This window comes from Hyposmocoma kahamanoa, unplaced genomic scaffold, assembly GCF_003589595.1.
Source record: "Hyposmocoma kahamanoa isolate Upper Pololo Valley unplaced genomic scaffold, ASM358959v1 210, whole genome shotgun sequence".
NCBI classification, from domain to species: Eukaryota; Metazoa; Arthropoda; class Insecta; order Lepidoptera; family Cosmopterigidae; genus Hyposmocoma; species Hyposmocoma kahamanoa.
The window spans coordinates 9,266,357-9,293,559 of record NW_020653731.1 but is presented as its reverse complement, the minus strand read 5'-3'; the positions used below and the strand labels follow the sequence as shown (position 1 = coordinate 9,293,559).

At 36.2% G+C, this 27,203-nt stretch overlaps 1 protein-coding gene across 5 annotated transcripts in view; it reads right to left on the bottom strand.

Annotated features, from left to right (window-relative positions):
• The window catches only part of LOC113227399 (myb protein), a 72,962-nt gene that overhangs the window by 11,183 nt on the left and 34,576 nt on the right, over positions 1–27,203 (bottom strand). For 3 of the 5 annotated variants that reach the window (XM_026460292.1, XM_026460295.1, XM_026460294.1), the window contains exons 2-11: positions 20,681–20,813; positions 20,356–20,505; positions 10,078–10,175; positions 8,130–8,264; positions 7,601–7,766; positions 5,508–5,710; positions 4,993–5,084; positions 3,710–3,852; positions 2,075–2,233; positions 1,541–1,626 (exon numbers count right to left, since the gene is read on the bottom strand). In XM_026460292.1, the coding sequence (XP_026316077.1) occupies positions 1,541–1,626; positions 2,075–2,233; positions 3,710–3,852; positions 4,993–5,084; positions 5,508–5,710; positions 7,601–7,766; positions 8,130–8,264; positions 10,078–10,175; positions 20,356–20,505; positions 20,681–20,813 (1,365 nt within the window). Of the gene's footprint in view, positions 1–1,540; positions 1,627–2,074; positions 2,234–3,709; positions 3,853–4,992; positions 5,085–5,507; positions 5,711–7,600; positions 7,767–8,129; positions 8,265–10,077; positions 10,176–20,355; positions 20,506–20,680; positions 20,814–27,203 lie in introns of those variants that run through there. The other 2 variants (XM_026460293.1, XM_026460296.1) reach the window with 2 other exon arrangements.

The following is a 27,203-nucleotide window of genomic DNA, read 5'->3' as shown; positions in this document are numbered from 1 at the left end:
TATAATACAAAGACTCATATTATGTTCTACATTTAGGAATGTATTTTGAAGTTTTATTTAGCGTGGACTGTAAATTAAAATTGTATAGCTAAAGGCAAGTTGAGAAAAACGAGATTAAAATTGGACAACAGTGAAAAGTAATCATAGGGTAATAAATATTTATAATGGCTCCATCGAAAACGATGTTCGGTATCTCCTACTTTTGACAGCTATCAACTGTGAAATGTGGAAAAATATAGGAAAAATGTAGGAAAAATATTCGAAAAAAATATTTATTTTTTCTGAAAAACATAAATTTTTCAAAGTGGAAAATTTTTCCTAACCAAACACTAATAATTATGGTAAACCAATATACCTCAATACCACTTAAGAAAAATAAAATTAATGACTAGGAATTTCAAACCAATCAATCACATTATTGCGTGCCTCCCAATTCATACTTTATATTGTTAGTGAATATTATATATTATCCAAAAAAAGTCAATAAAGAACCTAAACAAAGTTATCTGTTATAAGTTGGTAGAAAACTTAATATCAAAAGTTGCTATAGAAAATCGAACGTAAAAATCGGCGATAGCTCGTTGTTAAACCCAGAGTGTAATTTAAAAACGGAAAATACCTTTAAAGACTTTAAAACTGTGGTAGTTTTTACCTAATTGGCACCTCTTTTTGAGGTTTTTTTTATTATAAACCATTGGTATTACAACCCAATTGAAATGATAACACAATGTATGTCTGACATTAAGAGTAGTATGACGCTAATTAGGTCGGAGTCGATTTTTCTTTATATCTAGATTAAGATAGAACAACACGTAACCGGCAATCAGTGTTAACCGACTTCAAAAAAGAAGGAGGTTCTCAATTTCACTGTATTTTTTTGTGCATGTTACGAGATTACTCCGACATTTTTTAATTGACGATTTTTTGTTTATAATAATAACGCTCACAATCAACATAGCCCCGCACTAGGGAAACCCTGTGTCGCGGGTGCCATGGACACACAATTAGACAACCACAAATTACACCCAAACTCACGAGAGAAATAAATGTAGGCCATACAAATATTTCTCCCGGCCCGGGAATCGAACCTGGGACCTCTGCGTGGCAGTCCGGCATGGTAACCGTTCGGCCACGGAGGCAGTGTTTGTTGGAAAGGGTGGATTACCGCATTTGTAGTTCCATTTAAATTTGAAGAAAATATTCCATCCGGTAATCGGAATCCGGTTTATATGATTTCACCCACTTTCCATTAACCTATTTCAATAAAACTTGATCCAGTTGTAATTCCACAAAGTTTTGAGGTCGGTTTTTTTACACCTTCACAGGCATTTTCGGTGTGTTCTTATTTATTGCAAATTTGTTTTTTATACCGAACATGGAAAAAATCAACTACAGTTTGTTTAAGGCATGTTCTTGAAATCTAATGTCTGTTACTATTCTTTACAAGCAAAACTAGAAACAGCGTGTTAGTTAATGGAGAACTAAAATTAATTGACATTGATGCAATAGGGCGAAAATGAACCAATATTAAAACACTTACTTTGGCGTGTTCTTCCCCAGTTGATTACCCGGCGTGAGACTAGTGGCAGGGGTAGGCGTGTGCAGTAATGGACTCGCGCCCCATTCCTGAAACGAACAAATACCTAATTTAATGAACTTAAATACAAAAGACAGTCAGCCTTAAAAAGGCTTCTTATCGTGTCGATGCTTCTTTAAATATTACTTTTTCTTTTGCCTTAAAAAGCCTCGTGTGTAAAATACCTTTATTTAATACTTCATGACGATTATTATTATTACACATATTGAACAATATTTCTCACACAATTTATTATTATTGTTAATAGTGAATTATTTGTATCAAAATACATTTATATATTATATACATTTTAGTTATGACCTATTTCAAAACGTACTACTGCAGAACAACAAGCTAGGGCATTCACATAGTATTAAGTCGCTGGGTCACCCTTTTGACATGCCCTTATTGTTACCTTGTTTCACATTAAATTCTGGTTCAATTATATTTTATCTTCGTTCATTACAGAGAGACATGAATCGACAAGATAGTAGATACCTTAGCAGCCTGTGCTTGCGCTTGTCTCAAAGGCGTGGTGTCAAAGGACACTCCAGCAGGCGAGTTGAGGAACTGCGATGGGCTGAACGGCAATGCCTTTATCGGTGTTATGCCTGTCTCCGTTGATTGCAGCGCTTTTGTTATTGTTTCGTTCCAAGACTGTAATAAATTGTTGAGACATATTGTTAGCGATTGTTTGAAAAAATTTTTTTTCTGTTTGTAAGAATACTTTGTCTCGACGCTACCGTGAATACGATTTTAACGCGATTCTTACACTGTCGTAACGGACCAACATACATACTGTTAGGCGGCGGTGGGCACCAGTCTTTTAAAAAAAACTCACATAACTTTCCCTAAAATATTTATTGGACGTTTTCACAAATTTTACCAAGCTTAAACTCTTACAAAAATGTGACCCACGAGATTACGGCACTAATGTCTCTGCTCCTGGTCAACGCGTATTGGGCGAGTGGTGGTAAATCAGCTAACTGAACGGCCACGCGGCTACATTTAGTTTTATTAAAATATAAATGCTTAGTAATCATATTCAAGGGAAGAAAATCAGGGTATAACAATACTTATATAAAAATGTGTTGTGTTGGATACATCCCGCTGTAGGCGCCGCCATTCTAGAACTCTACTCAATGCTCAAGTCAGGACTTGAGCAGACTTGAGTATGATTTCAAGCACTGGAAATACGACCCTAATGGCAAGGACTTGAGTATGATTTTCAGTGCGCCCTACAATACTCAAATCCTGACTTGAGTATTGTGTAGAGTTCTGAAATACGACCCTTAGAGTGGTTACACACACGGTTGCATCGCTACACTTGCAATTTATATATTTGACCTTTATCTTACATCAGCGTAAAAGTGGTGTAACCTACAATAATTTTTTTTTCTTCAACATTACTTTAACTGATACTAAACTACATAATTATTTTATATTTAGATATTATATAAATAATTTGGATGCTATTTTCATGTATAAGATACAATTAATTATTAAATTAAGTATAATTTAAAGTAATATTGTAAAAAAAAAATTGAATGCATACATCTATTGCGCTGATAGCCTCAATTAAGAGCTAGATTTATTGAGTAAATATGTCTATGCCACAACTGAATAACAGTGGCCGTAGCATGTCAGAATATGTGTGATAAACCTCCCCGTGACAACATTTAATTCAGTTGGTAAATCTTAGTTTGCTTGTTTGGTAATTAACTATTGTTATACACTTTGAAGAACAAGGACGACGATATAAAATTGCGTATATAGCTATATCTTTGTCGTTTAAACATCGCCACGAAAACCATGGAACAAAAAATGTCTTTTCATCTCGTTTGTCGCGCTCAATTTTTACGTTGATAAAATTACTGTGCAAATGTTTTAAAATCAGCTGTGACCTTGCAGCCATGTTTGGCACTATGTTAATCTTTTGCAGTCATTGGTCGCCGGCGCTCGCGATGACATAAAAATGCGACGTCACGTCACGGTGCTCACCATGTTCGCTATTGTAATAAAATTTAAAAATGCCGGTTTATCACTCAAAGTTGTAAGTATGTAATAAGTTTCAAACACAATAACTAAAACAAAAATTACCAACAAATTGTCCGATACAATACACAAACTCACATTTGGGTTGGCTGCTATAAGCGGAGTCTTCTTATTCTTGCGGCGCAGAATGGGAGGAGGACTGTTACTTGTATTGGCTTCGAGTTTCTTACGGGGAGACGTGTATGAGGGGACGTTGAGATCCTTCTCTTGGTTGTATGATACTGGAATACATATAATAAGATTTTGTACAGGAAGTCAATATTAAAATAATGATAACAGTGGAGTAGCCATTCTTGAATAAATGTACGTTTTGAGGTAATTGTTGGCTTAGGGAATCACCACACTTAACGCGGGATCGGCTTGAGCTGGTTAGAAAAAGCTTTATGTTAATGCAGTAAGAGCAAAAAAGACGTTGCGCGTTTCGTTTAGACTCGGACCGCCGACGCAAAACACACAACGTCCTCTTCGCGCTTATTACATAGACGTTATACAGCAGCAGTAGAGCTCCTGGTCAAAGGGTTTGTCCAGGAAAGTTCTGCCACCTTACCTATTTCTGCGGCTAAGCAGGAATGCGAGCTTACTGCGTTCCAGTTTTGAAGGGTAAGGGTGCTGGTGAAAGTACAGGTACATGATACTTGTTAACTCATGTCTCAGGATGACTATTATGAACAGGTGTGTAGCTTACCATCAGGCGCACCACTTGTTCGTCCCGTCACTTGATATTATAAAAGAAACATGGACTTTTTTTTTAAACCGGCTTAATGCGATTTCTAGTCGATAAGTGTGGTGCCTGCCATAAAAATCCAAAGGTTACATATTCACTGCCTTATCACGGACAAATAAAACATACACGGTGGAAGCAACTCGCCTATAGGCAGCCAGTATGTCTACTATGAATTTAAATGAAATTGTAGCGATCCTGGCGGTCGCTAAAAGAATTTATATTTTCTATACAAATATTTACAGTCGCCAACGCCAATCGACATAGTAAAGGTGTTGATCTAATAGATTAATTTCCTAAGCATTGTCTATGACTTTTTCCGGGAAACTATGAAATGGGTCTATTCACAAATAAACACAAGAACACTTGTCGTTCCGGGAAATTACTAATTACTCAAGGGCCAAATCATCTGAGGGAAGTAAATTATTAAAGTCATTAATGGCTAAAGAAATATGATCCAAATTAATTGTTATATGTAGGACGTCTTAAGAGCCATCCAAATCTAAGCGCTAAGAAAACCCAGAAAGATACCAACGAGTAAAAAATGCAATCGAATGAACTCATTTGGCTACACTTCAGTAAAAATGACGTTTCTTGATGTATTAGTAATTAATGGACTGCAAAACAATTAGCTACTTACCTGTACTATTATTGCTATTTTCTCCCATAGCCACACGTGCCAAATAGTTCTTAATTGGAGAATTTGACGGCAAAGACTCTACGTTTACGTATCTGGAAAAAAAATAAGAGGTCAGTTTGTCGTGTTTGTTTTCTTTATAAACTTTACAGCTACATGTCATCATCATCAATAAATTATAAATCCAACTGCTGGGCAAGGATTTATTTTTTTTTTATAAAACCAAGTGACGGAACGAACAAGTCGTGCCCTCATAACAGTTGCAGTGCCATTCAAAGTTTTACTTCGCAAAGATCTTAAGGGCACTGCCACTGCGCCCGTCACCCTGAGACAAGTAGACAAGTCCCATGTGCCTGTAATTTCACCAGTACCTTTATCCTTCAAGCCCGCAACGCAATAATGATCGCATTACTGCTTGGCGGCAGAAATAGGTAAGATCCCTGGACGAACTCTTTCACAAGGAGCTCTACTTCCACTATAAACTACAGTGAAGTAATCTATTAAAGTTTTAAACTTACTTATACGGCGATTCGATGATTTCAACTGTGTCCGCGGCTACCAGTCCGCCTCTATCAGGTGACTTGGGCCTTGTAGTTTGCTTAATGTTGCTCAGCTGATCTTTTAACAGCTGTCTGAAGTGCAAGACTTGCTTCGATGGAGGGTTGCTTGTATTCGATGAGTTGCTTATTGTTGAATCGTTGAAGGTGTCATTATTCCAGGACTGGGAAAAAAAGAAGGCTTTTATAAGTGAGAAAATCCTGATTAAATTGCCTGGGACCTGGATCCTAAACTATTTAGAGTGATATATCGAGTTTTTAGGTTTTCGCGATAGTTACACATGGAAAATGAAATTAAATCCCGTGTATTTCTTTTTTTTTTCACACAAACCACTGTAAGTCTGAAAATCAAAATAATAATTATATACTACAAGAACTAGGTAGCTACGACTCTTTACTTTTGGATTAAAATGCTGAAACAGGTACTAGCGCATAGAACGAATTTTGAAAAGTACATGGTAAGGCCACAGATATGTCTAATATTAATGCTAACCACCGTGGCATGTAGCGTTTCTGCTACTAAACTACTGCTACAAAATTCCCATTGGAGTAAGTAGAGACTATCGACCTGTGAAACGTCTCTTGCTTCACCTACATTCATCAATATTTTCACACACACCTTATTCTTCTCACTACTACGCTCCCGTCTTTTAAAACTCTCGATTTGATCTGAAAATAATCCACGTGGCTGTTCCTAATCTAACCCACCATTAAAACGAACCGCTTTGGCGGCGGATTATTTTAACTCCAAAACAAGCACGTATAAAAAAGTATTCATCGCCAAGGTCACTGTAGTTATTTGTACTATTCATAAAGCAACAAGAGGTTAAAACCCATTAAAAGCGATTGATTGTTTAACAACATGTGAAATGGCTACAATTGTTTTGAGATTAAACTTGTTACACGAAAACAATATAAACTACACTACATGAGGCACAAAGTCATAAAGCATTACAAAAATGAAAGAACACCAAAAACTCGAACATGAAATTATAGGTATAAGATGTATGGTATAAAGTCAAGAGCACGTAAAGCTGGACACTCAGATTTAAATCCAACTCCATGTCGCTTGTGATAAGAACAGTCCAAAGTACAAAGTGTCAAGCTTAACGTGTTCTTGACTGTACAATCAAATACGGCAATAACGTATACATGTAACTAAATAATATATACACAATTTTCGTAGTAAGTATTTATTGCACCTATTGTGGCTGAATATCTGCAAGGACTGTGTATTCTATACTCCCCTGTAGCTGAGTCATAAACCTACTTGATATGTTTCTTTTAATATTAATTTGTATACATGTTAAAGCCTTCGACTGTACATATTTACGGTGCATTGTTAATAAACATTGAATTGGCGAATTAAAATATGAAAAGCCAAATAAAAATGGTAAAAACATAAATACGGACGACTACAATACCTACCGCTTAACTGGGTCGGTTCCAGAGGTAGCTGCGCGCTGCGGTTTCCGTAACAGTTATGCTGCACACGGGATAATTTCAACAATATTTTTCTGACGATATTCAATAACAAGTTGATTGAAAAAAGTGTCAAATGGCTTGTCTATTCATTTCAATTATCAATGAAATAATTTTCTTTTTTATTAATATTTCATATAACAATTGACTAATTTGGTAAGCACTATTTTCAATCAACGTGATATTGAATATCGTCAGAAAAATCTTGTTGGAATTACAGCTACCTCAGGAACCGACTCAGTGAAGCGATAGGCCTGTAGTTCCATATTTTTCTTTAAAATTAGGATAACACCCTTTTGGCAGTTTTCTGATTCTGCACAGTTCAAATCTGTACAATTATACTTTTCAAAATAATACATTAATTTGAAATTCATTTAGTTCCTGTTATGGACTTTCGATTTCCTCTAAAGGTTGCAAGGTTTGTGTCATAAAAGTAATCTTTTTACAAAGAAATTAAATTTATTTTTCGTTACTATGAAAATATTTGACGATCGCAATACAAATTACACTGATCGTTCTTTTTCAGTTTGCCAAAAAAGTGCACCCATAGAAAACATAAAAAGCACACCCACATCGTTATAAGCGACCTGGACTTTGAGTTCGCTACTGTACTGTACTACTTCTGGCCGCTTTACCCGTTGTTGTTTGCGTCGAAGATGCTCGAAGCTGTCCAGTATTTCTGGCTCGTACTTGCGCCGCATTGTCGAGTTCCAGTGGTTCTTTATTGCGTTGTCCGTTCTGAAACATAATATAGAGTAAGGTAAGTGTAGCAAGTTAACTCTCAATGCGCCATAGATCATGAATATACAATAGAGATAGAGAAAGCGTAAGTAGTACATTTGTACAGCGCCCCTAGCGGCTTCCCTAAAAGCTAAAATTTGAAATGCAAATATGTTACGCGAACACTAGAGTATTCGCTTGTTTAGTAATTTATAATAAAGTTAACTACTGGATATTGACTTTAGGCGAAAATATAAAAGACACTGATTTTGATATTACTAATGATTTGTATAAAAACACTTTTTACTGCTATGTTTTGATATAAGAGTCTTATTCAGCTTTTTTATATAGAAGCCAGTTATAAATGGTCCCGTAACTGACCTGCCGGGCAGTAATTTGGCGATCTTGGCCCATTGGTTGCCAAGCTGTTTGTGCGCTTGATATATCACTCGGTCCTCGTGTTCAGTCCATGCCGTTTTCTTTATTGACGGGTTTAGGTGGTTGTGCCAGCGCTCTCTGGAAATTAATAATCTCATTGAAACATTGTTATAATTGCATAAGGTTGCTTCTCGGTTAAGAGGTAGACGGCTAGAATCCACGTTGTACCAATAACTTAAACGAAACGGAGCATTTTGAGCTTAATTGTTATAAGTTGTGACATGGTTTAAAAAATAGGGCGTATTTTTCTATTGCAAAATCAACCCAATTCTCTAAATCTATAAATAACATAAAAGTTGAATAATATTCTGTTTTCAAAATGTCACATGCGTATAGATGGCGCGGCTGTATTGTCACCAATCATCGGTATAACTGCCTCCGTGGTGGAACAGTTACCATACTGCCACGCAGAGGTCCCGGGTTCGGTTCCCGGGCCGGGAGAAATATTTGTATGGCCTACATTTATTTCTCTCGTGAGTTTGGGTGTAATTTGTAGTTGTCTATGTGTGTGTCCATGGCACCCGCGATACAGGGTTTCCCTAGTGCGAAAAAACCATTGTACTCACTCGTGACTTTTTGAATGGTCAACGTAAGAGATGGTCCTTGCGCGGGCATGCTCGCGCGGGTCATAGTGAACTACTCGAATACCCTAAGGGTCGGTAGGGAGAGTCACTATAATCACAACTAATGTAGAAAGATACGGGGATGGTTAACATAAAAAAGAGCTTTGAAAAAAATAAAAATATTGTCATGTTTTAGCACTTCCCATAACTTTTTATGGATGACATCATGGCCAAAGAAGTAATACTAACAACACTTGTTTGAAGCACAATGACCTTTCTTAGTTATTTAAAAAAATATTCAACCAAATTTGACAAATTACATACGATGGTTTATGATAGATAGATAGAAAATTCTTTATTGTTAGCACCACATACATAGAGATTACAGGAGAAAAATTAAACACATAAGCAGGGTAACAATGAGCGATTTTTTTTTTATTTACTGAACAGTTTTTCCAAGGAGGTATAGTGATCAACACGCTACGATGGGCTATAATAAGCTCCGAGAAGGACTTTGGAACTTGCAACTTGGACTTTTGCAAGAGTGACCTCAACCAACAGATGCTCACCAGCATTGAGTGACGGTGGTTGTGACGAGGTACTAATGATGGCGAAGGGAATGTGTGCTTTTAAGTAAATAGCTACCCCACCACCAGCAGAGCCGATACGATCATTAAGTATAAGACGGAATCCAGCCAATGCATAAGAGGAAGAGGGTAAACATATTTCAACCGAGACTCGGAGATCAATACTGCATGTATACTGTTGAGGTCAAACGACGTCAGCATATCAGAGTAATAAGCCGGGATACTTTGGGCATTAATATGAATAACGTTAAAATTTTTTGGAACATCAGAAAACGAAGTCTCCAGAGTATCAGAAAGAGAGGTGAGGTTTATGGTGTTATATTAATGAAAATTGTGTAAATAATTTACCATAAACTCACTGCTGGGCGCGCGTCTCCTCTAAGTAGAGGGATAATGAATCTTCTCTTATGTAGATTCTCAAACATGATTTCCTTCATCATTAAATCAGGTGATATTTAGTAAACTATATTGTACATGATTTCAAATACAGGGCGGACCTCCGAAAGGAATTTAACCTAGGACCACACAAGCTAAGCGTTAAATTATTATTTTAGTTCTAAAGTTAGACATTGTTGTGACCATTGTTGTTGTGTCTTGCTGTGTATTGCTAACCGATTCATGGATTGACTTTGCTTTTGTTAAGCTGATTATTATGATACGTTGGGAACTATGTAACAAGATTGATCTAATAAAGAAAACTTGGCATGGGCCCTCCGCCTTTTTCATATATGTACTAATTACCTGCATTGTTTCCCTATCCTGCCTCTAAGATGTCGCGCAATAAGCGTCCATTTCTTCGGTCCATACTTCGCAACTAATTCCATCACCTTTTCATCTTCCTGTAAAGAAAAAATAAATAAATCAAATTTCATGTTATTGTTTTTCATTGGACAACTTGCGTTTATCAACCCATTCAACTATAATGTGTCTTATAATGCGAAGCATAAGAACTAGGATCGATCGTCTGTGAAGACATTAAACGTATCAACCATTGACATTTTAAGAAACTTTTTTTTATAATACCAAGTGACGGGACGAGCAAGTCACACCACCAGGGGTAAGCGACACTCCTGTCCGTAGTAACTACTACGTACAGGAGTGTCGCTTACCTAACGCCTTAGCTTACGAAATCTCAGGGGCACTGCCACTGCGCCCATCATGAGACATAAGTTGACAAGTCCCATAAGTGCCTGCAATTGCACCAGCACTCTTACCCTCCAAAACCGGAACGCCGTGGTAGAAATAAATATGGTGGCAGTACTTCCCTGGAGGAACTCTTTCACAAGGAGCTCTATTACCAAATTTCTAACGAAGTTCGAGTTTGCATTCGAACACAGGACACGGCTCTTACGTCACACAGCTGGCAACCCAGAATGCTTAGTCTACTTGTTTAGTGTCACTAATATCATGGATGGCAAATAAAAATTGCCATCACAACCTTTTTGCCTGGCTGTTTGCAAGAAGAAATACCCTAAAAAAGCCCCATAAGTATTTTCTTCGTGAATTTTAGGACTCATTTTGACGTATAAGTGCTGACCGTGAAGAGTCCTTCAAAAATTAGTAAGGATTTTCCTCAACAAACTTTATTACTAATCACCCTAAAAGATACTCTACTCCAAATTCAAACACCTCGGCCGAGCCTCTCAACCGAAACGACCCATCAATGACTAACCAAAAAGAAATATGTGTATTACAAACAAAAAAGACGATAAAAAAGTTAAATAAAAGCCTCTATCATCTGATTTGAAGCGTGCGAAAATTCGTTAGGAAACAAGGTGAGCCGGTTTATGACAAAAAAAATATGAATTTTCAACCGTTACGATCAGCTGTATCTCTTATTTGAATACGTTCTATATTCGAAGGTCCATCAAGATTGCTAAGGAAGTCACCACATTTATTAACTCGGAATCGGCTGGAGTCAGAAAACACTTTATATCCATGCAATAAGAACGATAAAGATGTGCATATCGCGTCAGTCTTATTCGCTCAGGGACCATATAGCTTTTTCTGACCGGCTTAATGCTTTCGTATCGATAAGTGTGGTGATACCCTTACATGCATTTTCAATCATTTCACTTGATTATAATAATAAAAAAATTTACTGCGATTCTTGCACTTCATATAGCTGTTAAAAGATCAAAGTTACACCAAAACATGAAGTCACCATATAAAGTTTATTAGGTACCTACTGGAAATATAACTCCACAGTAGCAACTGTTTAATGGTGAACAGTGAATTGTCATAGGCCTTCAATATCAATTAAGTATTTACTGCGATTCTTGCACTTCATATAGCTGTTAAAAGATCAAAGTTACACCAAAACATCAAGTCACCATATAAAATGTATTAGGTACCTACTGAAAAAGATAACTCCACAGTAGCAACTATTTAATGGTGAACAGTGAATTGTCATAGGTCTTCAATATTATGCGTAAAGCAGTATTGCTTTTTGAATTGAAGGAAATAGGCCATAAAAGCATTTCAGATTCTTTATAAATACACTTCTTTGGTATATCACATGTCTATAATTAGTTGAATTGTATATAAATACATACATTATTATATTTAATCATCATACTATTAGATATGACAAGTATCATTTGTTCTGTTTCACGCTGATACTCAAGTCGCCTAGTGTAACTTAGACTTAACTGCATCCATACCGAAGAGATCCAAGTTCGATTCCCAGCAGAAGGACAACACTCTTGAATCTATTGGAGTCGTGTATAGTTTTGAGAAGATGGAAACTGTTCATTGAATTGACATGTTAGACTATTGTTCTTCAAATGACGACCTCGGTGGCTTAACGTTGTGGGCTCTGGATGCGGAGTTCCCGGGTTCGATTCCCGGTAGGATCAATTTCATGAAAATTAACTTTTTTGTTAAAATTAACTAAATTGGTTCTGGACTGGGAGTTCTGGGAAGTGCCCCAAAGTGAATTCCCTTACTCTGGTACTCATGGGGATGGGCATTCCCTAGTTTGACACCAAGCAATTGGTGTGGTTGTCTTGCACATACGTATATTAATTCTTAATGGAGAAATCAAACCTTTAACCCGAGACAGGGTTATGGCGGCCTTATAAGCCTTGAAATCTTGTAGCTTAAAGGCTTAGCCCATGTTTCTCGTAATAACGCTTCCCATACGGATGACATCATGACCAAACAACTAATACTAACAAATCGACACGTGTCTTCAAGATGGCCTCCTAATTTTTTTTTCTAGAAAATTATTTACACAAATTGACAATTCACACGCGATGGTTTACGACGTTTAATAAATCGAAAATGAGTGATTAATTTCTATATTAATTTTCTTATATGTATACGTATACGTAATAATATTACAACTACGATTTTTCTAATTTGTTGATTGCTGTACCATCTTACGTAAGATCAGAGTTAGTTTTGGTCGCTACCCAGGAAACTATACGTAAAGAACGTTATATTGGTCATATAAACAAATTAGACATGGTAAATAAATCTGAAAGAATTTCATAAGTAATTTTAAATCCTACTCGATAAGTTAAAAAAAACAGTTATTGCTTTGAACTTAAATGAATACATCGGCCTTGAATTTGGGTAATGGTTATTCAGTTACTAGTCAAATGCTTTGATGTGATTGGTTGAGAGCAAATAAAAGGATACAAGGGCGGGAGTCATTCCTATTGGTCGAGAATGAGAAACTGCTTAAAGTTGTGTCGTTGTAGTGCGGTAATACACGTCCGATTTCGTGTCTGATGGTCGGATCCGACTATCGGATACGAAATCGGATTCACTCAATACACGTCCGATTCTTACGTCACTTTTTCTGAACTAACTGCAGTGTTGCCAATTTATGGGGAATTCCCCAAATACAAAGAATTTCAACTCAACAACTCGTTTGGGGATTTTGTTTGGATTTTGCTATATGGGGAAAATGCCCTCGCATTCTAGAATGTTATCATATTTTTGTTACATTGATGATCTCTGATAAAAATACTATTTATTTGTTTGTTTGCGAACGATATTGATATTTTTTTCAATATCGCACATGCGCTGCTTATAGCAACATTTATATAGAATTATTAGCAAACCGCTTATATGTAAACAATTATCTAGTAGAATTAGAATCACTTTGTCTTGAATTGTAAAATTACTACTATTATCAGTCACCGACAAGATCCTGGCTCTTAAATAGGATGATGATGATGATGATCAGTAAATTGAGTGTTGAGCGCGCGACCCTTCCTCGTTTTGACCGGTCCCCGGTATGAAAAAAGAATACAGCTGTTGCCGAACAAAGCCGAGCAGTAGGTATTTTTAGGACTAATCACACACATCAGGGCCGTGCCCGGGACTAGGACGGGGCGTGCTAGTTTGTATGAACTGCGGGCCCATCACAGCGCCGGCTCGGACACGGACATGTGTGAACGAGTTCATACAAAATAAACGCAACGACATTTTTTAAGCTCCTGACGGAGCACCGCGCGTCCACGTCCCGGGCAAGCTTAATTAGTAAGATTTAAACTTAATTCAACTTGTTGTATTTATTTCTAATTATAGCATAACCTATATGTAATAGATGGGTACATTTTGACTTTCTTAATTATTGGATATATTTTTAAGCGTAAAAATAATAATATAATAAATACTGAGAATGAATAAATATTATTACATGTGGGAAATATGACTTTTGCTCTCCCCAAATTTATAATCTTGATTTTTGGGGGTTTTGAATAACTAGCATTGGCAACGCTTCAAATCGGAGGGAAGAATCGGACGTGTATTTCGTCTCCCCCAAAAGTATAGAGCGCGCGCCTTCAGACAATCGGATCGGTAATAAAATCGGACCCTATTTCCGACTCGGACCGATCCGATTATTGGATCGGACGTGTATTGAGTGTTCATACAATTATATGGTACGAGCGCCTTCCAGTAGTCGGATCAGACTATCGGATCCGACTAACGGATGGAAAAAAGGAACGTGTATTGTCGCACATAGGGGCGAAAGAAGATTTACTCAATAGATTCTGCTGCCTTTTGTTATCTGCATAATATTGTATACGATTGTATAATTAAATAGTTTATGGTGACATAGTAAATGTAGAAATAACTGTACCTTCGTTTTTGGAACATTTGCGTCAATAACAGCCATTATACATTGAGCTATTATTTAAATAACTGCAATTTCAACAGGATGAATTTCATCCAATAAGTTCAACTTTTCAATAAGTTCAAGATTTAAATCCGGAAAAATAGTTTCATTTCCTATGTGTAACAATCGCGAAAACCTAAGAACTCGATAAGTTCAACTTGTTAAAAAGATGTACCTAGTTCAACTTATTGGAATATTTGTGTCCGATTAGTTCAACTGATTGAACTTATAGTTGAACTTAGTGGAATATATCACTATCATCATAAACAGTACAGAAAATATCGATACCTCACACGTAAGTTGTTGCAAATCAAAATACCATTTTTTTGCTTTTAAACTTAAATATAATATTTTTTATGTATACTATAGGTTCCGTGTTTGAAAGTAAACATAAACTGAGTGATTCCTTTACTTTTAAATATGAAAACTATAAAAATACATAAAAAAGGACACTAAGTTAAAAAGCACAAAATCGTATTTTGACTTACAACAACTACGTCTGGAGTATCGACATCGTCCCATACAAGTATAGACTTTATCAGGGCGTTGCAATCGCATTTTTTTATATATAATATCAAGTGACAGTATGAACAATTATGAGAGTTGTAGTGCCACGCAGAGCTATAAATCGCAAAGACCTGAGGAGCATTGCCACTGCATCCGTCACATTAAAACATAAATTTGACAACTGTCATGTGCCAGTTTCAGCAGCACCTTTACCCTTCAATACCAGAACGCAGCTCACAACAGAGCTCCTTGTGGAAAGTCCATCCAGGGGAGTACTACTACCTTACTATTCCTAGTGATAAGCAGTAATGTGAGCACGCTGCGTTCCGGTTTTGAAGGGTAAGGGTGCCGGTGAAATTACAGGCACATGGGACTTTTCAACTTGTCTCAGAGTGAGGGCGCAGTGGCAGTGCCCCCCAGATCTTTGCGATTTAAAGCTCCGAGCGGCACTGCAACTGTTATATAATGTGCGATGGGGTGGCCAACGAAGTCACGATTTGTTCATCCCGTCACTTGGTATCATAAAAAAAGACTGTTTTTGCAATGTTAAATAAAGTGTTTTCATACCGTACAGTGTAAGTAAATTATTGTTTTCATAGTATTTATGTCATATACGTGAGGCGCACTATAAGTTTCCGGAATGAATAAGAAAAAATACTATAAGTGGTCAAAAATGAATTTATTGTTTCTCAAAAAATTCTCTGTTAACGTTAATGCACTTTCTCATACGAATGAATCAATTTTGAAAACATTTATGCCACTCCTCCGTAATAATCTCTGAAACATATTTTTCATACTCTTCGACAGCCTCTTCAGGTGACGAAAATCGTTGACCGCGTAACTGGTTCTTAATTTTTGGAAATAAATAAAAGTCACAAGGTGCCAGGTCGGGACTGTCCGCGGGATGGCTCATAAGTCAGTGTTGTTCACCTTCAAAAATTCATTTGTCTGTCTGGCCGTATGAGAACTGGCATTATCGTGGTGCAAGACGATACGGCGTTTACGGTTATTTTTACGGAGTTTGTCAATAATTTCCGGCAAAGAAATGGTCGTGTACCAATCACTATTCACGATACAACGATTCTCCAAAGCAACTGTATCCATGTGTCCAGTTTTATTAAAAAAAGAAGCATCATCCGCTTAGATGCACTTTGCACGCGCGGTACTTTGGTTGGTTTCGGCTCATCTCGAAAGACACATACGATCGATTGCTGCTTTGTTTTGGGATCGTAACTATAAATCCATGTTTCGTCACCTGTTACTATTTGGTGCGGGACACGAAATTCGTCACTGAGATTCACACGACCGCGTTTGAATTCTGCAAACCAGCTATAAATAGTCGTCTTGCATGGTGCTTCATCGCTAACAGCAGTTTGAAGCCGAGCGAAGCTCCGCTGAGCTGTTAAATAATACTTAAAGTCGTAGAAAATCATACTACGAAAATTTTCACGAGTTAAATCCATGGTGATGTAGACAACCAATTTCTAAAATGACGCCACTATGTAAAAACAAGTGACAGTCAGATGAAACAAACTGTATTCTACAGCCAAAGAGTTCCATTTTCAAATGTTGTAATTACTTTTTAAATATTGTTTATGTAAGTGGCCAGTTCCGGAAACTTATAGTGCGCCCTATGTAAAAGCCGAAAAACGACACAGACTGACTTGGAGGGAAACTTTGACCTCGATATACGCATCTGGACCAGATGGAAGACTACACACGCTCTCTGTGTTGTCGTCCATGTGAATACACGGAATCAGACCCGCCGCCCGCCGCGGTCCCGTCCTGACCCGTGCCCGATTCGCACATGCTCTCCGGGTTTCACGATTTGAATGAAAATCCTGACGTGAATGGAGTAAGTAGAAAGTAACTTTGGGAGACAGGCGTACCGATATCGCATGTTGAAAACCTCACTAAACGAAAAAGTGAACTTTTGAGAAATAGTCATTAAAGTTTATGAAATTAATTTTAAAATTTGAAATAGCGTAAGTTTCGTTTTGGTGTTTTCAACGCGCGGTAATGCTTAAGTGTATAGGTAATGTATAGGTGTGCATGCTCCATCGTCGACCTCATCGTCACATTCCAAATCCGCGCTTATTTGAACCATGAACCAAATTACCAAAAAAAAAACACGCTTTACTCACATTTCAAATTTAAATTTAACTCTATGCGACTTACGATAAGCGCGACCAAAAGTCGAAAGTGTAAAAACCTAGATTGATAAAGATTTTATGTAGTAGTTTTTGTTGAATAAACAAAAATAGAATCCAAAGTCCAGAATTTAAAAACTTCCTTCAAAAACGCTTCTTGATTTTGCACATCAGCATACCTGCTTAGAAAAAAACGAACACGATTTTATGAATAATAATGACATTGATTTGAAAAACGAGCGCAAAGCCAACGTACATTAATCAAACTTTAAATATTGTAAGACATAGTTTGCGAAACTTTGTACAAAATTACAATTTGTCGCAGAAAAAAGAACCACATATGGTAACACCAATAACCAATATAATATAAGGTTCTTTTTTTCAAAGGCAAATGTTATTATGTACTGTATACGTGTAAGTAAGTAACTTCGTCTCGAGTCTCCGATGAGATTGTCTTTTGTTATATTTCCAAGTGATGCCGAACAATACTTGACCTTGACTTTACTTACACGGTCGATAGACCAATCAATAGAATTACTGTATACCGACAGTACCTCGCATAGTACTACGTCATCGTATAGTATCGATAGTGGAATCTATATTTGTGTTCAATAGTATGGACAAGCTTATCAATAAATTGATTTATCTTGTGTATCGACAGACTTTCGCGCATCAATACTATCTTTACCAAGCGATAGTAATTAGTAACTTGAGAAATCTTGTTATAATTATTAATACAAAGATCGAACACAAAGAAAAATATCTTCGATCGGGTAGGACTAGAGCCAGCGTCCTCGCCGTACCGTCAGCCACGGTAAGGCCAGGAAATCCGGATCGAAAGAATTTTTCTTTGTTCCATCTTTGTATTAACAATTATAACAAACCAGTGGAGTAATTTCACAAAAAAAAATTTTGAATATAAAGTAAGTAAAACCATCGTGATATTCAAATAAACTTAATATTAAAAAATGTTTTTTCATGTTAGAATTCGCGTTTATTATCAAACGTAATATAATAGCAGCGGTATTGTAAACCGAATTTATTATCATAATAAATACGTATTTTTATAATAAACACGATATTGTAAATGGATCATCATGCTTATAAGCAGATGAGCCAATTTTAACTTTATTATTTAGTTACATGGGTCGCACTCGCACCGATACCTACAAGGCAAACATTTTTTAAACAAATTCAAAAAGGAAGAAGTTCTTAATTCGTCTGTACATTTTTTTGTGTGTATGTTACGCGATTACTCCGACATTTGGGAACCGATTTCGATGGTTCTTTTTTTGTTGGAAAGAGGGGTACCTCAGTAGTGGTACCATTCAATTTTGAAGAAAATATTCCAACTATAAGTATGGCAAATGTAGAGGATGAATCCGGTTTATTAATATAAAAAAATTTTTAGCGTCGATTTTTTTAATAAAAAAACTTATTATACATTATCTGCGTTACATTAGCCAAAAGTTAAAATTAACAACGCAAAGTAAATAAACGTCGTTTACAATTCTCCATAGAAATTTAAAAGGCAAACTCGTTAAACATTCAAGACTTGTCCATCTCACACAATGAATTCATTCATAAAACTCCTAAAGTATGTTGTCATACATTTGTGTGTATGGCTTTTTGACATTCTTGTATGTTCACGGATGTTTCGAATGATAAGAGTTTTATTCGTACCTACACACATGTTTTGCAAGATTGTACCACTTTTTTTATTGAATAAAAAAATCCGTTTAACTACTACTTACTAATACTTATTATTAGGTTTAACTTTTATTTGTTATTTTTATTTATTTATTTAGGACATATAATAAGTTTTAAATAAATTTGAGATTCCACAATACAAATGGACTCATTCTTTAGTGTTGCCCAAAATAAAGGTCACAACTTTGTTCTGTAGTCACAACATGTGTTGCTATTTGTAAACAGACAAAGGTACGGAGTCAAAAACACTTCAAACTTGTCAAGTTTGAAGTGTTTTTGACTCCGTACCTTTGTCTCAAGTGTCACACTTGAGATTTAAATTCAACCCTACGCCGCCGCTTAAAACAAGAACGGTCAAGAGTCTAAAGAGTCAAACTTGTTTTTTTTTAAATGTTACCTAAATAAAACTTATACCTACTTTACCTATGTATCAATGAACTACGGAATTTTCGACGAATGCCCAAAAATAAACCTTATAACAAATCATTATTGCTTTGATTTTTTCGTATCACGTAACATTCAAGTAATTACTACGTAGAAAGCCATAATAATGGAACGTTGACACGCTGGGGAACCTAAACGTACAAGGTCTACGAAGAAACCACTAAGTAATGCCTTTTCGAAGTGCATCCAGGAAGGAACACCCACATTCCGATCTTTACGAGTTCCTTGAATGCATTATGCAGATATTCTAGGTTCAGGGACCTGAGACTATTTGAATTATTATGACTCATTTCCGTGAAGGTAGATTGATTGGCGGTTTGATAGATTCGAGACGCAAGTTGCAAGTGTATTGCTTATGGCACATATTATGTACATTACTCGGTAAACGAGGAAACTTGACAGAAGTGTTCGTCTCAAATAGATCTGGAGGTTTGGAATGACAGAGGGTAGCCACATAATTATTAAGCAAAGCGGAAAATTGTGTTAAATGATCACATATTATGGTTATTGTATATCACATCAGACCCTTGATGTAATAAAGTCACATCTGCAAACTGACAATACTAGTTGGGTTCGTAGTATTTTATTCCACAAAACCTCACTAGTATAAGGTCAAGAGCACGTCAAGCTTGACACTTAAGTCAAGCTTGACACTTAAATCCAACTCTAATGCCGCTTACGATAAGAACGGTTCAAAGTACAAGATGTCAAGCTTGATGTGCTCTGCACTATACTAGTACTTGCTACGCAACGTGGTTTAGTGGAAAAGTCCAAAATATTATTTTATATATCGCACACTGAGAATGACAGTGACACAATGCACAATGACAAATGCAAAATTTCTTACTCAACGAAGATTTTCGAATGCGGTTTTCAGCTAAAATAAAAAGGAACCTACAGTTTTAGAAGTAGTATACAAATTAAAAGGTATTTTTGAGAATTTCGTTTAGTATCACTACTTAGTACTTTACGTGTAGCTTTATTAGCCCAAGACATGTTATTGTATCAGAGAAACGTTGCAAAACGTTGCAAAAAAAGTCGACGACTATGGGGTAGAAGTTTTAAAGTTCTCACCTCCTTGGTCCAAGGTCCTTTGACTAGCTCCGGGTTGACAACCTTCGTCCAGCGCTGTTGACACTGCACGTCAGATCTGTCTGTGAACTGGGTCGCGATCAGATCCCAGTTCTCGCTGTACATCTTCACGTACGCTTTTAATCTTTTGTCCTGGAATTGATAACAAATAATGTGATCATATCCGGTACGAAGGACCAGAGACATAGCGGTGAAACAATTTTTTTCTTACATTTATGGACATTGTGAAGTTCGAAAAGCACTCTATAAAAGCGGTGTACTATTTACATACATATCAGAAGTGAAAACATGAAAAAAGAAGTCTTACCTCCTCCTTCGTCCACCTTCCCCTATTGATATTCTTCCGCGGCCCAGTGCTTTTGGTTGTAGTCGAGACATCCTCATATGCCGCCGCTGAGTCCTCTGAATACTCGCTAGACTCTGAATCATAGCCGCTACGTCTGTTGACAAAGATACAAAGTCTATTAAACAGAACAATGTGGTAAATACATACAAACATAGGTAAGTACTTTGCACTACCTATAGCAATTATAAGGAAAACTTATACATTAATTCTTTTTTCAATGTTTTACTTTTGAGAACATAATATTATGTATAGTATTTACTTAAAATTATATATTTTACCCTATTGCTATTCCAGAAGCTAGTCTCATATGTAGCGTCAACCAAACCCACTAATGCATGGACGTAAAATACCAAATTATATTTATTCAAATCAACAATATGCCATTTATTATTGAACATTCATTGTTAACAATTTACAAATCAATCCATTCATTCATTTGATAATACAGTATGGTTCAATCGATCGAACATTCAACTTGGAACGGAAATGGCTGTAGATGTGATGTCAATGAACAAATTCACTTTCTACGAGCACGACTCCTCGCTTATTCCACTTTCTGTTTCATTGCAGAACCATTGAGTTACGAAGTAGAACAGATTTTATGATTTGGACATGTGCCCATCTTATAGTAAATTTATTTGCAGTTCTCGACTCTGAACATTCAGTATCTCACAAGCTGTTCGACAAAATTAAAGAATACCCATGGTAGTAAAACATTGTAATATTCAATAAACTTAATATTGTTATTATTAAGGTGAGGTATCTCAACGCGAGCCTAGATTTTAGGAGGTGAGGTGTGGGGGGTCGCTAGTCGCGTCCCACACTCCGCACGCTGTAAATTAATACGAATAAAATATGAACAGGTGGAGAAAATTTGACACAGATCCGACGTCGACAAGGACGACGGGGCAACGGGTGACGCGGCGTGTCGTTAAACCGCTGGACAATTACAAATTTTGGGATAAATGTGAATTTAATAACTAATAGGGCTTCTGTTGAAAACCAAAATTTTGCAGGTTCTCTATAATAATTAAAGATAAATTATCTCCATGTAAAAATTATATATACAAAGTTAGATATTTTATTCTTAAATAATTTGGCTTAGACTTTAATTTTAGCCTGTTTCAGGATTTTATATGATCGGATAAAGCACATTCTATCGTGTAACACATTAGCACATTCTTTAGACAATATCCTTAAGTGTATCGTATATTTTTTGTAAGACCGTTATTTAATAATAAATACCTAAATCATTTGATCTAGCAAAACAGTTTTTCCCATATCTCTTCCGGTGACTCGCCTTATAGCGACATCTCTAGTCCGCCGATAGCTGTAAAGGTACCTGAGTGAGTGAAGAAAACCTTTCATAGATTTCTCACAGACGGCGCTACGGCAAAAACTCGTTAAAAACAAAAAGTACATACAAAACTTCGTAACGTCTGCTGGTTCGTTCCGCAGCTTAGTTGGGAGCGCATCAGGCACAGTATGTTGAAGGAGCTGGTTCGAATGCAACCAGAACGAATGAGTTCGATCTTTGTAGTAATGATTATAACAATACTATTTCATTCATTTAAAATTTATGAATATGCGCATCTCGTTCTTTCGTCTTATCTCATGTAACTTTATATGTCCGCTGATATACAGTACAAGTCGTTATTTCTTTTGACCCCTCACTATTTTATATACCCAGGAAAATGTATAACACGGGACGATTTGATATCATAACTATAAATCATTTAATCACATGAACTGTATCAGCGAAGCGCCAGGTCTATTATTCTATCAAGGATGATAACGGTCTCACGAGTTAACAATTTACTTTTATTAAAACAAATTTTTTGTTTCTTTTAACGTGCGATAACCATGACTTTATAAGTTTTTTTTTATAAAAACTGCGGTGGAAGTAATATATCTTTTATAGACACCAGAGACACGTGTATTTATTAAGTTGAATGAACTTCACTTCTGCTACAATTTGTTTGCTCTTAGGGCCTTAAAAATGTCATAAGTATATTTAGTGATGACGAACTTGTTTTTAGCCGGTGTCTTAAAAATTAAGTCATGATTGAAGATAAGATTTATGCGATTTTTATCGAAGAAGTAAAATTTTAAAACATTTCATCTTATTTGGTACCATTATAATTTTTGTGATATTACAAGAGCTTTTAGGAGTCGGATTTTCCTTTAATATATTAAATAAAGAATAAAGTATACACATATATTTGTAGGGAAGTGTACTAGTATTGGAATTTTGTCTCAAGAATCGCGACTTCGGTCTTCGCTAGTCTCGACATATTTTAGCATATTCGAAACTCGAGACTAATGTTTTCAGTCTCGGGAATATCTAGACTTTTAAATCATTTACACAGTATTAAAAATCTACTAAACCAACAGCAATTTTGGTTACATGGACATGGCAACACTGTAGAGCTTAGTATGATCTGTAGAGATTGAAGAACAATAGGAATAAAATCATGTCCTCACTATTGGAACTACATTAAACTCCTTTTGTACCTCACGTAACCACTATAAAATGAAAAAAAAAATCAATATGACTTTATGTTTTAATTCAGTGTAAACTAGAAGACTAAAATATTAAATTTTGAATGTAGTATTTTTTTTATAATACCAAATGACGTTGTGTTTTGAATGTGGTTTTTTTTTTATAATACCAAATGACGGGACGAACAAGTCGTGCGCCTAGTAGTAAACGACACGCCTATCCATAACAGTTGCAGTGCCACTTAGAGCTTTTAATGGCAATGATCTTAGGGGCACTGCCAGTGTGTCCGTCACCCTGAGACATAAGTTGACAAGTCTATGGTGCCTGTAATTTCACCAGCACCCTTACCCTTCCAAACCGGAACGCAATAATGCTCACATTACAGCTTGGCGGTAGAAATAGGTAAGGTAGCAATACTTCCCTGGAAGAACTCTTTCTCAAGGAGCTACTACTACTAGAGTGTGGTCTCGAACCTCGTTTTTCTCGGGTTTTTCGATACCGAGTACAAAGTTCTTTTTAACTACATTTTGAATTTTCTACATTATTGTCCGATTGTCTATTCCATGAGGACTATATTTGTTATGATACCGCCTCTTATTATAGCTATATATTTTTCTATTATTATAATAAAAATTCCCACCTCGACTGCTTTTTTTCCCAAGAACTTTACGTTAAATCGAATACGCGCAATAAACGTATCCATTTATCATCTCACAAGACATTAAACCAATCTCTGGATTTGAAATCTTAAACAAAACCGCCATAGTTCTCCTTTGAGGCCCCAGGAAGGATTACGTCAACAAACGTGTAGATATTTTTAAAAGAGGCACCTCAGGATCAAACAGGATTTCTTATATACTCAACCAAATATACTTGAACAGATATATCTAAATTCTCGACAAGTTTTCGTGACTTGATATTATTACTGTACGACACGAGCGTTCATTGAGAAAAACTAAAGAGTTAAAAGATCTACTGGTCTGATTGTTTGATAAGAAAAGAAGAATTGTTAGGCGTGAGCAAGAAATTTGTTAGTCCACTTCTGATTTTATTTTTTGTGTGCCCATGGAACAATATCGTTCTGGCTTTGTCACAAATGTTTTTGAATTATATTATATATAATATATAAGATATATTATATCCTCAATTGTTAAATATAGTTTCTGAATGCTAAACTGAATTAAACTGTAAACATGAATACTATACGTTTCAAAACTTGTCAAATACGTACACCACCACGTGCAAATAAAAATCACATGGCAATTGGCGCCATCAAAATTGTTCACCCCGCTCTTTTGCAACACTTCCAGGAATCTGTTCAATACGCTGTCAAAAAATCTATTATTCTATTTTACACCTTATTGCACCTCGATTTAAGAATGTTTACCTATATTTTGTTTAGCATTCCATGTCTGCCGTCTCCACATTAATATCTGGAACATGTACCGGTTTCCAAAGTATAATTCTCGAATCGCGTCCATTCGATGCGGTAAGAACGACAAAAGTGCGATTAAAAAAACAAAAGTAGTTAAAATTTATGCATGCCAGCCGACTTATCAGCTGATACAAACGAGTTTTAGTCCTCATTCATTGGCGATATATTGTTACAAAGTTTATAATACGTATGGACACGATTTACAAGCGTGGCTCTAAGTTCGGCAACGTATTTGTTCACAACTTCGCTGGTGTGACCATGGAGGTACGTTTTGTTTGAGTTAAAAATAACCTAGGTATGTACCTCTTCGGTCGGTGCCACATATACAAGATTGCCTGAACTTGGCCTGAATGAATAGGACTACTGCATTTATTATTAAGGCTTTTTATTCGCGATTGAAGTAAATTTTTCACGATTGTTGAGAATATAGACAGCAACTACATCGCAGTGATTAATTAATAGGTACCTATTATAATTTGCAACTACACAATAACATATTAATACCGTTTTCTTCAAAAGTTATTGAACCATTCACCTTGTACTTTTCTTTCACTTGAATGAACATAATTCACGACAATTAGTCGGCTTTTGTTTTCAACTTATTTATTATTTGAAACAGGTTTTTGCCTGACGTATAAATGGAAATTAAATTGTAGTTATAAATGAAATCCACTTTTAAGATGCGACCTTTTATTTTCTGCAACGTACTAAACATATTTCTGTATTTTAAAATTCAGACGGACAATTATTATTATAATAGGGATAAATATGGTAATATGGAATACTCACTCATATAACATCACGCCGATTTATCCAAAAACAAATTGAAGACAATCCCTACCCTCCTAATATTCTCCATAATTCACTATAACCATATTTTACTGCAAATTTTACTATTCATAGCTGCTTCTTTCTACATAAAACTGGTTATTTCTGGTTTTCCCGCCAAAACACTCCCGAAACGCACATCACGGCGCACACTGCACTAAAGTTGGAACAAGACTGTATTGATTGTAAGAAGCCCTTGTGCACGCACACTAAACCTCTCACTAACACTCCTACAACATGCGCGTACGCGTAAGGGTGAAGGGACAAAAACCCTTGGGCTCGCAGCGAGGACAAAAAATATGGGTAAAACGAATGAGTGAAAAGGACAAAACATCAGGTAATTTACCCTCTGAGAATGTGTGATGCAATACAAGTAAATGTAAGCAGGTGTAAAGGAACAAAGAAAATTTAGTTTTTTTTTTCCGACGGATAGGTCAGACTCTATAAACGTTTAAGCAAGTTTAATCTGTAAAGATTACTGTCTTTATAAAGAAGTGCAAAGTTAGAATTTACATTTTAAAAGAAGACAAGATGTCATCGGCTATATCTGAGAAATAATTAAGATACAAGAACCGCGCCATGAGAAGCCAAGCCTGAAGAGCTTTTCTACAATAGAACTTAACGAGCTGTCGGTCTTGCAAGAAGAACTACATAGTTCAAACTATTGATCCATATTGCATAAAAACGTCGGGAATTTCAAAACGGTAGTTTACAAAAAAAGCCTACAAAAAGCATTCGAGGGTTACCAAATGTGTGGCGGATGCTGAATTACTGAACTAATTCGGGACAGAGGGTTGGTTTGTGCATGTGGGGACTTCGCAAATAACAGTCAGCTGATGGGTGCTTTGAAAAAAAAAACAAGCAGATCAATGTTTCAAGATAGGTTTTAAGTGTTTTACAATGTAGTGCACATGGTAAAACTAGGGAAATTTTAAAAAGGAATACTATAAGGGATAAAATTACAAGTCTTTTTCAAACGTCTAATTCAATTAGAAATACAAATATAATTTATATTGCTGCTAACTCAAAGAAGATATAATATAATTCAAAAAATATTACAAAACATTTCGAAATATGTATTTGCTTTTAATCATTTTCACTTTTTACGAACAGGCATGGTAAGGCTGAACATCACACTGGCGCAGAGTCAAAGCGTCGCGACGCGTCATGTTTTTCGCCTATAGCATATTCATCTATATTTCCCCATTATTAAGGTACAAATTTGTGTTTGCAAATATGGAATCGAGCGGCTTCACGCGTCGACGCGTGTCGACGCGCGTCCCCGCGCGTCACTTGGGAGCCGTGAGGCGGCGACCAAACTGTGATCCCGGCGCGTAGTTGAAAAACAGGACGCGACGCGACGCTTTGACTATGCACCAGTGTGAGTTGAGCCTAATGGGATCCAATAAATCATCATAACCATGATGGTGATGAAGTAGGCAGTATTTTTTATAGTGTACTCGTTTATTCAGCACGATCTTTAATTCGAGACCTGTTTCTAAATGCATTCCAAACATGTGGTGAAAATTGAGTATCGAAAAACAAATGTTTCCAAAATTATCCTGAAATCGTGACAAGTACTCATTTCCTGCCACACACTGATAAAATGATTTCCCTTGAAATTGTAAGTTTTTAAGGGCAATGCCAGATATCAATTTAATCTGATACTTGTTTGATAAACCCGACTTTTTCAAACCCGATAACTATGTTTACATATT